The sequence below is a fragment of the Alosa pseudoharengus genome, unplaced genomic scaffold, assembly GCF_046254945.1.
Source record: "Alosa pseudoharengus isolate Yale_2024_CS ecotype anadromous, Long Island Sound unplaced genomic scaffold, YU_APseudo_1.1 YU_APseudo_1.1_scf_11, whole genome shotgun sequence".
In the NCBI taxonomy this organism is placed as follows: Eukaryota; Metazoa; Chordata; class Actinopteri; order Clupeiformes; family Clupeidae; genus Alosa; species Alosa pseudoharengus.
The window spans coordinates 37807249-37818809 of NW_027468576.1; the positions used below are offsets into that span (position 1 = coordinate 37807249).

The 11561-nt window shown below is 42.3% G+C and overlaps 1 protein-coding gene across 1 annotated transcript; it reads right to left on the minus strand.

The window, feature by feature from the left end:
- Positions 1-9668, minus strand: ifi30b (IFI30 lysosomal thiol reductase b). Its single transcript, XM_076277703.1, has 7 exons — positions 9409-9668; positions 2906-3094; positions 2602-2664; positions 2313-2402; positions 1772-1924; positions 456-524; positions 1-348 (listed from the first exon to the last, which is right to left on the minus strand). The coding sequence occupies exons 1-7, from the start codon at positions 9565-9567 to the stop codon at positions 289-291; spliced, it is 783 nt and encodes a 260-aa protein (XP_076133818.1). The 5' UTR covers positions 9568-9668; the 3' UTR covers positions 1-288.
- Positions 9669-11561: the final 1893 nt, after the last annotated feature.

The following is an 11561-nucleotide window of genomic DNA, read 5'->3' on the forward strand; positions in this document are numbered from 1 at the left end:
GCCATGTGTTAAACTGTGTAAACTTTGAACAAAATCATGATTATGTAGATAAGGTCAAGGTCAAATAAAAATGGCTTTTTTATTTGACTTCTTATTTCAAGTAAATGTATGCATCACTCTATAAATAACTACTTCCTGCGAGTTTCTCACAGGAAACTGAACTCATCGTTTTATATACGACAGTCATCTTGAGAGGTTATAAATGCTCAACAGCCCAAAGGATGGTCCTAAGAGATGTTTATTGTAAAAGTAGTATATGAAAGGCACATCATGTCCAGATATATACCGTCAGCAAAAGCTTCTGTCCAGTTTCTGCAGGGCTCCTGTACAAGCAGGAGGCTTCCCTCCCTGAAACACACACACACACACACACACACACACACACACACACGTTAAAAACAGGTGGCTTTTCCACTACCGTTTAGACTTTCTGTATGCAAAAACTCAAAACCTACTTTGTATAAACTGCAGACCAGATGAAAGAGAGAGGACATGGCCTGGTCTTCCCATTCATTTGTGTACACCTAAAAAGACAATCCAATGAAACAAACTTGTAAAATGGACACTGGTATAGTGTAACAATAGCATTGAGTTTTTTCTTGTTGTCCAGTAACTCCCAACATTCCCTCTTAGTTGTCATATAATGTGTTATGGTTTGCATTACAACAGTGTTGAAAGGTCACCACGTAAGCAGAAGGCATTGCGTGAAGGTCAGTCATGTGTGTTTGAGCACGGGAATGTTAGGCTCTGAAGTAAAGACTCAGGGGTGTTGTCACTGTATACAAAAGAGTGGCGATTCCTTATTCGTCAGACTAGAGTTTAGATTCTCTGCCCGAGCCCGAACTTGACCCGACCCGACGGCCGGGTCGGGCCGATATTTCCAGCCACTATCCTCGGGCCGGGCCGGGCCGGGTCCTTGATCAAGCTTGCTTTTTTTCTTTTTTTCTAATCATTAGCCTACTTGGGTGGGGAGCTAAAGCTATGCCATAGTCAGACTCAGAAATATTTTATATTTATCAAAGTAGGCCTAAGTAACAAGTATACAAAGTTATACAAGTTAGGCTCAGAGTTATGTCTATAGTAATTTAATCTGCGCAACACGTGTCATGCGCAGCTTCTCCACTCGCACACATCACACCGGGCCTGCTGTGCTTTATTGTGTAGCTTAAGTGCAACGTGAAGCTTAAAGATGTAAAGAAAAAAAATGAAAACAGGAGAAATAACTTCGAGGAAGTTTGGAGAAAAGTCGGAGGTATGCATTTGTCAGGTATGCTTTGTTGCGTGCATTAAGTGCGCACGATGTTCCTATGACAGCAAAAATACTTTAAGATTAACATGAAGCAGGCTTGCCATGGCAGAAATAATGATAGCCAGCCTTCAATGTCCTCTTTTGTCCTCTCAATGTCCTCTAAACGGATTTCTGTAGCTCAAACAGCTCGGAATTGTAGTTGAGAACGTCAGTTATAATGGCCCACGTATTTAAAAAATGTCGGGTTTAAATCGGGCTCATAATTACAGTTAACATGTCGGGCCGGGTCGGGCTCGGGCACAATGTGCACGGGCTCGGGTAGGGTCGGGCTTGATTTTTTGGGCCCGATCTAAGCTCTACGTCAGACATAAGAAGGATGTATTATATTAATAACCAGACAGCTCCCAATACAAATCATGCTTTGACCGGTTGCAGATTTGAAGCCATCCCAGATGTAGGCGAATGTGCAATAACAAACCAGGTGCTCCCTGGACCAGATACGGTCTTGTGTGGATCTCTTACCCCGTTGAAGGTGACCCAGGGCACGTGTGTGTGTGCCGGATTCAGCGCCCGGGTCTTGGCAGCGTTCTCGTGGATCAGACTGTGTCCAAGGGGACCCCTGACGCATGCAGAGATGGACTCCCACCTGACGGATGGTTCAAACAGCTGCAAGCACTGGAGGGAGAGGGAGAGAGAGAGATCAGTGTAGTCAGATGACCACAGGCCCTACTCCACTAGGCCCCACTCTAGTCCAGTTAGATTGGTCCTCATAGGCCCTAGTCTAGTCCAGTTAGATCGTTCCTCATAGACCCTAGTCTAGTCCAGATGGCACCTCATAGACCCTAGTCTAGTCCAGTTAGATCGTTCCTCATAGACCCTAGTCTAGTCCAGATGGCACCTCATAGGACCTAGTCTAGTCCAGTTAGATCGGTCCTCATAGGCCCTAGTCTAGTCCAGTTAGATTGGTCCTCATAGGCCCTAGTCTAGTCAGATCGTTCCTCATAGTCTAGTCCAGTGATGGCACCCCACAGACCCTAGTCCAGTCCTGTCATATGGCACTCACAGGCTGGGCAGCAGGCAGGACCGAGGAGGCGGCCTCCATGCAGTTGATGACATGGAAAGCATCATGGCTGGCCATGTGCAGGATACACGCCTGGCCAGGACAACAAAACAAACAAACAAACAAACAAAACAAAGTCATTGTGACACAAACCAGAGGCAGAATTATTTGTTATAGAATTGGAGATATTGGCATTTCGCTGGAATATTCAAAACAAACACTATGGAAAGGGATTAACAAAACAGTACACAAATGATGTTACTCAAAAACACCACCGTCAGCCAAGTCTCACCTCAATCAGGTTGGCATGACACTCTGGCTCCCCATGCTGGCAGATGACCGTGTTCTGCATCTCCTGCGGAGACAACCGGGAAACATTCAGAAAGCCCAAAACGTCCACAGCGCGATTCAAAAGATTAAATAACTGTGAGTGCCATCTTTTATTCATGACATTTATATTGATCAGGAAGACCCACCCAGTTGAAACTATACTATTGCTAAAGTTTTGAGGGTGTTTGTTATAAACATTTAGGAGGGCAAACCCACTGAATGAGAACACAATGCTGCCACCGCCCGCTACCTCTGCCCCGCAGTACCTGGGCGTTGCCGTAGGGCACCAGGTTGACCCTCATGATGTCCTTGAGAAGTGTCCAGGTGGGGTAGAGCTGTTGAGTGATGAAGGCCCTGCAGCCAGGGCACAGGCTCTCGTAGTACAGGGTCACCTCCACTGGGGGCGCTGCAGAGTTGGGCCGCGTGGCATTCAGCTCCAGACACTGCTTCTGAACCTGCCGCAGACAGCGCTCATCACATGATCATCTGCACCAACACCACTCAATCAATCATAATAATCATCTACAACATCACCCCCATCACCCCCCCCCCCCATCATAATCATCTACATCACCACCATCATAATAATCTACATCACCACCATCATAATCATCTACATCACCACCATCCCCATCATAGTCACCCCACCCCCCATTGTAATCTACAATATCACCATCCCCAATCATGATCATCTACAACATCACCCCCCCCCCGCCCATCATAATGATCTACAACATCACCACCACCCCCCCCCAATCATAATCATCTACAACATCACCACCACCCCCAATCATAATCATCTACAACATCACCACTATCACCATCATCACCACCACCACCACCATGATTAACGTGTGAGTGTTGAATCTCATACTGGATGATCCTTTACAACTGCCATTTTGTTGTGGCCCATTAAATTCAACATGCAGAGCCTCCTTATTGGCACACATTGGTTAGATCCCAGAGACGGTGAAGATAAAGAGGAGTGAAACACTTCCATTTTAGCTCAGGAGGTGTGGTTCATCACAGGCCCCAATTTGACTGATGGGCAAAGTGCAGTGTTTTCAAACATTAATTTAATATCTAGACAGAATCTATGTGTTAGTTTAACACTATAGGCAACACACTATGTGTTAGTTTAACACCATGGGCAAGACATTGAAGCGCAAACATTGAGAAGTCAGCTCAATGTTCCCACATGCCACTTGATAGCTGTATTTCATGAGAGTGAACTCTGCTTGCTGACACACTTTGCACGCCAAACAAATCAGGGCCCCCGTGTCTAATCTTACGGGAGCGATCAGGGTCAAAGGCAGAGACTGTTCCAATTCACATACTTCTGTACTTAGAATACCTAATATGACTGCAGGTGCACTTGTGCACTCACACTAGGTATTGTAATGGCACTAGTTGTGTATACATTGTAGGTGTTAAAGTCTACTGATGAGTTTTAGGGCCTGAGTATCAATACACCGGTAGCCGACAGCCGTGAGGCCTACCCACTTTTCAACAGGCCCACCCAAAACTTTTCTTAAAAAAAAAAAAAAAACGTTTAATATAGTCGTTGTTTGGGTACCTTAAACGTGCACAAACGGTCTCGTTGTATCGCTGCAACCAGGAGATGAAGGATAGCTGAGATCCATAACACCTAGCACATCTCTATGGCTTAATAATGGCTTCTGAAAATGTTTTTTTTTGCAATGCAGCTTGTTGATATTGTGATCGTTGATCCGATTTGCATTAAAGGGCCTAATGGGTGTGATTGATCTTTATGAGCTCTCTTGGAGCATGTTTTACATGACAGATGACGTTGTCAATGAACAAGTTCTGTGCCCGAGGGGTAGGCCTAGTAGCCAGCTGATTTTGCCAGGGCTTCAGCCCCGAATGTATTTTGTACAGTTGACTAACAAATATGAAACCATTATTCCGATCGCGCATTGAAACTTTGAGGTGAGATGGACGTATTTAACATACAAGCGGACACGGGTGAACTCACTCTTCTTCATGCAGCAGATTTAACATGAACGTTACCTTCCAGAACACATAATTTGGAACGTAGGCTACGTGCGCGCGCGAGGTTGGGCATGTCATTGTTTGCATTTAATATTTGGTATAGGCCTACGTTACAAGGAAATCATGAAGTCATCAATAACAAGGTGGTGGTGGAGTTATCCTGTTCTCGTCATTTAGACTAGTCTACAAGTTCAGGTTTGTTATCAGCCTCTAGCCTACAGTCTCGAGCTGGCCAAACAGTGGTGGCCTGCTTTGCCTAGTTCGAATTAGTGAGTCTTCAATGTTCCCTTCTCCCTAAGCTAAGCATAACAAACCATATAATGCATATTGCTATTTAAAAGCCACTCTGCTAGGTGGCTATATAGTTCGTTTCTAGCAAACAGAAAATGTCAAGATAGCTAAATGTCATAATTGTCAAAATGTTAGTGTCCATAATATTTAATAAATGTGGTGCAAATGAGGCTTGAGTCAGTGGATTCATTTATGAAAAGTGAGCAGCAAGTCAGGCAAAATGGGAATTATGAAAACCGTTTAGACTCTATGGGCTAAGCCCCGAATGTTTTCAACTGCCCTGCATATTGATTGAAACTATCGGGCAGTGTGATTGATCTGTATTGTTGAAAACCTAAAACAAATGAAATATTCGACTTCATGTTATACAAGCAGAACTAAACTATGTTTGGGGGAAATATTAGATTCCCACTTTTACAGCCTATAGGCCTTAGGTCTATTCGAGAGATGCGCTAAAGCACAGGCAGCAGGTATGGTGCGTAATGGAGATTCCAAAGCGCTCTTATTTGGTCAGAACCAAGGACAGTGATCGAGGATAGGTACGTCCGTCCTTTTTACAATGCAACAAACTATTTAAAGAGCATCAAGCTATTCAAATCTCTATTATGTAAGCACAAATAATATAACAGTATATTAGTCAGTCATTTTTATTAGGGTAAACATTGATTTGATAAAGTTTTTTTTAAGGCCCACCCACAATTGGTCTGGCCTATCCAAAACTGGAATCCTGGCGCCGTGCCTGGCCGACAGGTTGATTACTGAAGCTCTAATGTGTTCTAACCTCTAATTTGACAATTCTGCAATAAAGCAAAATATTGTGGATGACTCTGTGAATTATTATGACCGCCGCTAGACAAGCTAGGGATTGTCAAAGTTTTTTTTTTTTTTTCTTTCCCCCCAGTCTACAATCTACTTCCTGAAATTTTGGTCAACGATACCCGAAACACCGAAACACCTACATACCCAACAATTTGGTGGGTATGTAGCCCCACTAGACTTTTACGCAAACATTTCGTTTGGTCCCCGGGGGTCACTCCCCCTCCGCGCTGGGCCACTACCTGAACCGTGGCACTGAGGATGAAGAAATTTTTATGGTATGTTGGTCTCAAGGGCCCACATCAACCTAGCCCATAATCACTCATTTGTGATTTGCACCCCCCCCCCCCCCCCCCCCCCCCCCCGGTAAAAAATGAAAATGCAATATCATTCTGCTTTAATCGCCCCTCTCTTCAGTAAAGACGTTCAGGACTGCACCAAATTTTATGTGTATGATTAACCTGACATTCTCTGGGGGTATGCCAAGTTTCGTAGAATTTCATCAATGGGGGGGTCTAAAAAATTAAGTTATGTGTACATTTAGTGACTGTACACTCATTGGCCTGTAGATGGTGGTGCACACATATACATATGCACACACACACACACACACAGGCACCCACATACTATCGGTATTAGAATGGCCGATACATAATTACAAATTCAGTAGGATTAAAAGAAAGCCAAAATAAATATTCATCATCATCATCATCATGGCTGCATTTCCAGTAATGGCGATAAGTAGTCGTTTGTCCACTAGATGGCGCATCGTTGCAGTGAAACGTAATTTTGTTGGAAGTTAATCTAAAGTGGGTTGGGAAGACACTACGCTTCCTACAAGGACAAGACTGTAGGCTACAGTAGTTTACCGCAGAGAACATCTAAGGGTAGGATGATTTCTGCATGACATGTAATTCCCATTTCCTCTTGAAGGCTAAATAAATCTGAGAATGTTTATCGGACATGCTTGTTTTTTACTGCAGGTAGGCTACGTTAATCCTATCAATAGCAGAATGTAGGTAAAATAATGTTACCGTTAGCATGGTTGAGTGATGGAGGCCAATTTGATTATTGATGTATTTGTAGAAAACCATAAATGCGTTTATAGGCTACCAAGCAAATCGATAACAGCACTAATTGTATCTTTCGACTGTCATCTCATTTGCTTATGACCATAACCTACTGTAGGCTACTAACAGGAGCTAAGTGAGTTAGCCACAACACGTTCGCTATGTGATGGTTTTTTAATGGAAAATATATAGGCTACCTGAAAGATAACCTGTCTATGATGCATCCTAAACACCGGGCTGGGACATATCTGCTCAAGGTCTCAAAAAGCATCTGAGTCAACGTTCATTCCCAAACACCCATATAGGCTACTTCAATCCTCTATTTTCAAAGGCGATTCAAGTAAGGAAGAGCATGGCTCAAAGTAAAGTAACTGAAACTACATAAATTCGTCAAAGTGAATAATTTGTGTCAACTCGCCGCAATGTAGATTTATTAACGCACCCGTGATGATCTACATCTCCATTTAAACCAGATGTTTTAGAGCGCACGTTGAGATGTATTCAGGGCAGGGCTGTACCTACACATATTTGTTGCACGTGCTACAAAAATCATTCTTTGCGATGGATGATTTAGTACCAACGTTACACCGGTCAGATACAGTTTTGCCTATGGCTATTCCGTGAGACTGAGGCGCTTTTTGTTTGTTCGAAGTGCTGTTTAGGGTGTGAGAGGGGAGTCGATGTGCTTTGATTCCAGCTTGGTAGTTGTAGTCTATGCGATTAAAAAACACGTGTGTGTGAAGTATCCAAACAATGATAACGCTTTCATTATGGCTGCTTTAGCCACAGACCTTGAGCTCCTGTACAGTGGTTTGGGTTCCATTTAGAAGTGTCCACTTCATTCGCCCTTTCCGTGATTCACACACAGCTACGTGAAATGTAGCCTATTACTACTGATATGCAAAACTTAACTTTTCGCCAAGAGGTGGCAGCTTGATACTGTAAGGTGTAAGCCATTGGTTCCAAAGGAGATTTTATTTGGGTCGCCAGCATAGCCTAGTGACAATTTGTGTTGTGTAATAGGCCTAGCATAGGGCCAACCTTATATAGCATATAGTTTGTTAACAGTCACGGTTTTTCTCCCTCTATGCATTTTTGCATTTAGAATAGCTCTAAAACCAGGGGGCGAACACGTCGCAGGGGGGGCGCCAGTGCGTGGATATCTCAATCGCAAAATTAAACAATATTTCTATCGGGCGCCTACCATGGACTAGGCTGGGTGAAAATCAAAAGATTGCGTCAAAAGATTGAGCTTAACCATGGACCTCATAGTTGCAAAATGCAAGGGAACATGAATCAGCATATTATTTGCACAAACAATAACGGACAGTAGCTCTTCAACTTTGCCCGTTAAAATGTGTATGAACAGTCTCGCAACGCATTTCATGAAGGCCCTTTTGGACATGTCAGTTATTTGCACCACTGGGTAAAACGGCATTTTGTTTTAGACTACTGGTATTTAATTTGTGCATTGACAATAAAGCTGAATATCATTTGAACTAGATGACTAAACTTATGCATATGTAAGAAGAAACATTCACAAAAATCCATGACATGACCTCTCTTCTTGATAGCTGTTGAAAACTGCATGGAACTGACAGGGATCGTTTTGTTTAATAATAAATAAATAAATACATTATGCTGCTACCTTCTGCTTTTCCCAAATACAATGTAGCCTACAGGTGTACCTTTCATCAATCCAGTTGCAATGGATGGACTGTGATGAACTGCCCTACTTGTGATTGTTTAGAGATTTTAAAGGTTTTATAACAATGCTACAGATTTTTTGGCCCAGAAACAAATCTATTCACCTTTGCAGCGCCAGTAGGCTACTTTGTGTGCGGAATGTGTGCAAACACACATTCCAAACAAGCATACACAAAAGTTTCAAGAGTGGGGGATGGAGTAGAAGATGGAGACAAATTCATTAATATGATTTATTTTCGCGGGATGGATGTGCAGGACTGAGCGGCGGTCATATTTTGTACCTCTATGCGGTACATCTAGTTTAATATCAGATCATTCTACAGGAAGTACAGAAGTATACTAATTGGAACACAAGACAGTCTCCAAGAGGAGGGCACAGAGGATACGAGTCTGCTCTCCTAACAAGTTTCCCCTGATGTTCCCCAGCTGAGGACATCACATGCCTGTTGCAAATTAGGAACCTGCAGCTCCCAATCTCAAAAGCATGACGCTATGATGAAGGAGCACACAAGGGGGGGTATTCATCCAAACAAACACGAAAGCCAACATAGGTTAATACACAGGAAATAAAAGAGGAGAGGGAAGGATCTGGCCAAAAATCATCCATTCAACCTTGCTATCTCTCCATTTGAAGGAGGGAACCATCACACACTGCCATTAGGCTAGGGATAAGCCTGTAGTAGACCGCTATCTATCCTATCCCACCACAAAATAAACAAACAACCCATCAAATTATATATTAAAGGCAATCAGCTGTCTGCAGATTAGATTACCAAATTCCAAGACAAGGGTAAGGGTGGGAAATAAATTATACATTAGACAAGCGTTTTTACGTCTGAGAAACGCAGAGGGTTTCGTTAAATTCAGCTCACCCCACACTCAACAGCTATTTCCAAACTTCGGCACCACTGCGATGGAGGATATCCGCATGTTGATGGTTTGTGGTTTACTTTGCCCTCACATCTTTCTGAAGTCAAACAGAGGAACAAAATCAGCAGAAGGACTTGAAATTCCATGTCGCTCCAGACCATGACCCCACAGTTACTCTTTTGTCCACTGTTTTCCAACTTCTGAGCTGATTTAAGAAAATCGGGAGCTCCTCCCTCCAATGATGTCCTCTTCTACCGCTCTGGTTCAGGGCAATCAGCGTACAAATGCAGCTATGCGCTCCAAGCTGCTGTTATGGTGATGACGAACACCACGTGCCTTCTGCTGCTGTCTGCACGCAGGAAAAGTCAAGCAGGTGGGGGCGAAGTTTTGCTGTAATTGTGGCTCGTTCGCGCCACTTGAGTCCCAGGCTACAGAGCCAGGATTGTGCAGGAACAGCGCAGGCTACAACGGACAAGAAGTTAGTTTAGCCTAATAACGTTTATATGGAAGTAGTTATCACAAATACATAGATAGATAGATAGATAGATACGCATCAATACCAGCTGCATCAATATAGCAAATGTCTTAATTTACCACAACCATATTCCTTAGTAAGGGGTTATGAAGATCATAAAGCACTCATCAATGCACAATCAATGCCTTTACCACTTGTGTGAAATGTAGATGAGAAATAAAGTGAAATCCCTCAAGGATTTCCCCATATTGCCAAATCCCATTCAGACCTCACTGTAAAACAAAGGGGTTTAGCCTGATAGTAAATAAAATTAAGTTGTAAATAAAGTGCTGTACGTTACATTAATTAATAATTTAACTGGGCCTATAGGCAGAGCCAGATGGGTGGCACAGGGCACCCCTAGAATCCAGTTGGCCACCACAAGTGCCACTCCACCAGAGATGTGATAGTTGGGCTTGTCAGCATGAAACGTCTTCAAGTGCAATTGTTTTCTTAGCCAAAACAAGCGTTTTCCATTGATTTGAGGCTTTTCTGGATACGTATGCTATGTCCTTTGTCACTGGGCTCAAGAATCAATTCCATTGTAATGAAGTAGTTCTATCCATGCATATCTATGACTAGCCTATTCATGGGTTTCATCAGGTCCCTTTCCACAGGTGTATTAATCGCACCATGCAGTCTGCATTGATAATTAAGGTGCTTGATTTTATACACCTGTGGAAAGGGACCTGATGAAACCCATGAATTCTACTTGAAAATATGTTATTTCTTACATTGCATCTACTAAGTTATGTGCTTCAGATGTTTTAGAAAAACTCAAGTTATTTGCTACTTCATATGTCAATTAGTCTTTACATAAACAGTTAGGTTCTTAATAATGCATAATTTGATATTGAATTTAAAGCTTTAATACATGTTGTTTTACTTTTCACAAACCTGGCCACCCTATAAAAATCATTTTTGAATCACCACTGAGTTTGCCCCTGTTGCTGTTGGGCTGCACAAAAATGAAGGATTTAATATGGTTATGGTTATGGGATTTGGCAGACACCTTTGTCCAAAGCGACACACACAAAAACAATATAATATTTAAAAATTAACAGATAAGAATGTTGGTCAAACTATAATAAACAACAATGTCAATTCAATCAATAGCCTAATAAAATAAACAATGAAAAAGAGGGGAAAAAAACAATAATAAACAATAATGTCCATTCAATCAATAATATAAAAACAATAACATGGTAAGACTACATTAAGGAGAATATCAATAATAAACAATAATGGTAAATTAATCAACAGCCTAATGGAAATAAAACAATATTATACAAACCATAAGGCATAATAAGCACTTAAAGAACAAACAGCTAAAAAAGTAATAAACAGCTTAACTGAACTAGAGGTATATGCAGTGGCTGAAACAAGATGAGGCTATTTCATTTAAATTGTGTGAAGGTTATTTCTCATGTATAGCAAAGTAAATGTGTGAGTGATGGTGCTGTTACGCCCTCTTGTGGTACAGTCCATCTCCGCAGGTGCAAAAGGACTCCACCATAATACCCTCATAAAATGAAATGAAAATGGAAAGCAACCACAAGCCTCGTGAAATCCATCTCCATCTGGTGTTCAGCTCCAGATGCAGTCGTACTCCGTTTTACAAAGTACTGCTGACCAATGACA